The sequence below is a fragment of the Papaver somniferum genome, chromosome 9 (assembly GCF_003573695.1).
Source record: "Papaver somniferum cultivar HN1 chromosome 9, ASM357369v1, whole genome shotgun sequence".
NCBI classification, from domain to species: domain Eukaryota; kingdom Viridiplantae; phylum Streptophyta; class Magnoliopsida; order Ranunculales; family Papaveraceae; genus Papaver; species Papaver somniferum.
The window spans coordinates 169,541,054-169,544,222 of NC_039366.1; the positions used below are offsets into that span (position 1 = coordinate 169,541,054).

Sequence of the window (3,169 nt, forward strand, 5' to 3'; positions counted from 1 at the left end):
GCATATTACTTCTTTTATGGAAGCATCATATCTTTCCAGAGAGTATCCAACAAAATGGTGATAAACCATTAGAAGATTTCAATTACCCTATTGTTTTACATATATTTGGTGCAGAATTTTGTTTTCGATTTTTTTCGGTTCAAGATTATTGTACTAATCATGTAAATCGATTTATGGATTAATTGAATATTATGTATATATATCTAATTATCAATAAAATTTGGGGCTTTCACGCTCCTTATTCCTTCAAAAAAAAAACAGAAAAATCTGTGAAGCTCTACAGTCTTGACACATACGAAATACACGAGGAAGTAAGACAGTCTCGACCAAGAGAAAGGCGGGGAAATTCATGAACATCTAGTTGAAATATCCCGAACCCCATAAATGCCAAATACAACACTCTGAAGTGCATCATTCAGATGTCCTGTACTGTACTAGGTATTCTAGTATATATCTTTCTAACAGACATCCCAATTAATACCCTATAACATGGCGTTTCCTTACGAACTATACCACTAAAAAGAGCGGATAGATAGTTTGTTTTACAAATAGGTGGCAGCAGGAATCAATTGATATACATGAACACATGAAGTATTCAGAACTATTTTATGGGACAGGGTGTATAATGCTTTTCAGTTAACACCAACAAACTGAAAACATGTCCTGCACTACTGAAATCTCTAGTTCCATTTACTAAAACAATATAACTAAAATATGGATTTACCATGCAAATCAAATATAAGATATTCACACTAAAAACTAATAGAACCAAGCAGCTGTATGGTAGTGAACAAGTAAAACTTCGTACAGGCTTCAGGTCCATATTCCTCCATGAGAAAAGAATAATCTTAAAGAAAAGGGATGGCAGGATGAACCTGATACTACGGAAGGTCGCTGCAAGGAGAAAAGGCTTCCAGTACCATGAATGTCTTCTCGGTATCACAAGTCTCAGTAATGAACAATGTAGATGTTGGCAAGTATATGATCTATGGCATCCTCTAGTTTAATCAGTAATTCAATCATTTGATTCGAAAACTACACAAAAGAAAACAACTACAATTGCCAAAATAACATCTAACATTATGTGCAACTAACGAGAAGTGAATTACTAAAAACAATTGAATTTCCATACATGTTACTAGCTTTCAAACTTATTCACAGTGATATTCAACACTGATGAAATAGGATCGCCAACTCCTAATTCCTCTAGTCTACTATATTCATGTTCCTAATCATGACCAAACCTCAAAACTTTACGAATTCAAGTTTCTGTGACCGTTGAATCTTCTACTCAGATCATTAAGCCATTCCACAATGGAGGGCCCTTCTTGTAACCTAATAATGTTCCTTCTGTAAGGTATAAGTATATTCCTCAAACCTGCAATTCAAAGTAAAGAAACCATCTGACTGTAAATCAAAACTTAGAAAACCAATCTGTAATCATCTAACAACATTATAAAACATACAACCAATACATACCTGTTATGCACATGGTTCTATATAGGCGGGCAACATGTTTGTCTCCTTCGGTACGCATTCCAGGTCTCTCTAAGCACTCAAGAAAAGCAAGATCAGCTTTTAACAGCGTAGCTTGATCATGAGTATCGTAACCTATATCATGGCAATAACAGCACAAATCCAACCAGTCAATTGGCCGCTGATCCCATAGAAGTGATCCATCAGATTTCCCACTCGACCAATTTGGCCCACAATAGTGCCCATATCGTGGGAAAAGCTGAGAAAGAAATGCCCTAGCACCTCTATGGTAAGGAACTTTAGCAACATAAGGTCTAAATAGAGGAACAGAACAACCACTAGAAGGCTCTTTGACTACATAAGCACTTCTCTCTCGTTTCAATTTTTTGTTTACAGTAGTTGGGAATTGGAATTTGTCCCTTGAATTATAAACCCATGGAATGAATGATAGAAGAGATAAACCCCAAATATTGATATTAGAGATAACCCTTTGTGTAGATGGTTCAGTAATGTCTCTAATTGATTTAGTTGTAGATACTAAATCAATATCTGATAAGAATCCAACTCCTGGTACGTTGTTAAGAAATCCAAAGTTCATGATGACAAGATAAAACACACACAGAACTCAAACAATCAAACAACTTCCAAATTAAAGTATAGAAGCAACCTACAGCAGTGTCACCATATTTCCTGAAAAAAAAAATTGAAATGAATTTGATTTTACAAAGGAGATGCAGTGATCATAATCAGTGATTAAAAATCATAGAAACAAGAATTGAAAATAAAACTCTTAGGAATAAGAAGTTCGTAATAGAAAACCCTAGTTTAGGAGGACTGAATTTTGATACCTTTGTTCTTAATCTGCACTGATCAGTACCAAAGACTCCGTGGAATCGAGAATCGAGAAAGGGCAAAGATATATCTTGAGAGAAACAGTGATTCTTATTGGGGTTCTCTACTTTGTTACGCCAAAACTAACTTTCGTGGCTTCTATATCTGCAAATAATATATTTCTGTTTATGCTTTCCCGCAGAAAAAGTATATTCCCATAATTAAACGCAGAAACTTGGAGATCGAGAACATACGTGGGCCCCCAATCTATATGAATTGAGCGATATATATAAGGCTGAAAATCAAAATGAAAAGATAAAACAACAAAATATGCTGGCCCACTTTTCAATTCATAACAAAGAATGATTTTTTAGGGACCATGTTTTTTTGAGGGGAGCATGATTTTATTAGGCCACCTTCCCTATAATGATAAGGGGTGTCCTAAAACGTTGAAATGACTAACCTACCATTAACCTAATTTAATTTAAAACCAATCTATATATATAACCATCACCTCCTCCCACCACCACCGCCCACCACCACCGCCCACCACCACCACCTCCTCCGATTATCACCACCACCAACCACCGATTACCACCACCACCGCCGATTACCACCACCACCACCTCCGATTATCACCACCACCAACCACCGATTACCACCACCACCTCCTACCACCACCACCACCACCACCACCGCTTATTTAAGAAATGTAACAACATCAATGCAATCACAATTAAGTTCTGTTACATGATAATTTTATCGAGTATAAAAGACGCCAGCCGCAGCCTGATTCTGCCATGGGATCACTCCGGAGGTATTTTCCAACAAACCCTTCACTTTAGTTTGATTTTGATTGCTT

The 3,169-nt window shown here is 36.5% G+C and overlaps 1 protein-coding gene across 1 annotated transcript; it reads right to left on the minus strand.

The window, feature by feature from the left end:
- Window positions 1-1,036: 1,036 nt before the first annotated feature.
- On the minus strand, window positions 1,037-2,540 carry LOC113314326. The gene is made up of 3 exons (XM_026563117.1): window positions 2,325-2,540; window positions 1,480-2,166; window positions 1,037-1,378 (listed from the first exon to the last, which is right to left on the minus strand). The coding sequence occupies exons 2-3, from the start codon at window positions 2,072-2,074 to the stop codon at window positions 1,254-1,256; spliced, it is 720 nt and encodes a 239-aa protein (XP_026418902.1). The 5' UTR covers window positions 2,075-2,166; window positions 2,325-2,540; the 3' UTR covers window positions 1,037-1,253.
- Between the last annotated feature and the right edge of the window lie 629 nt (window positions 2,541-3,169).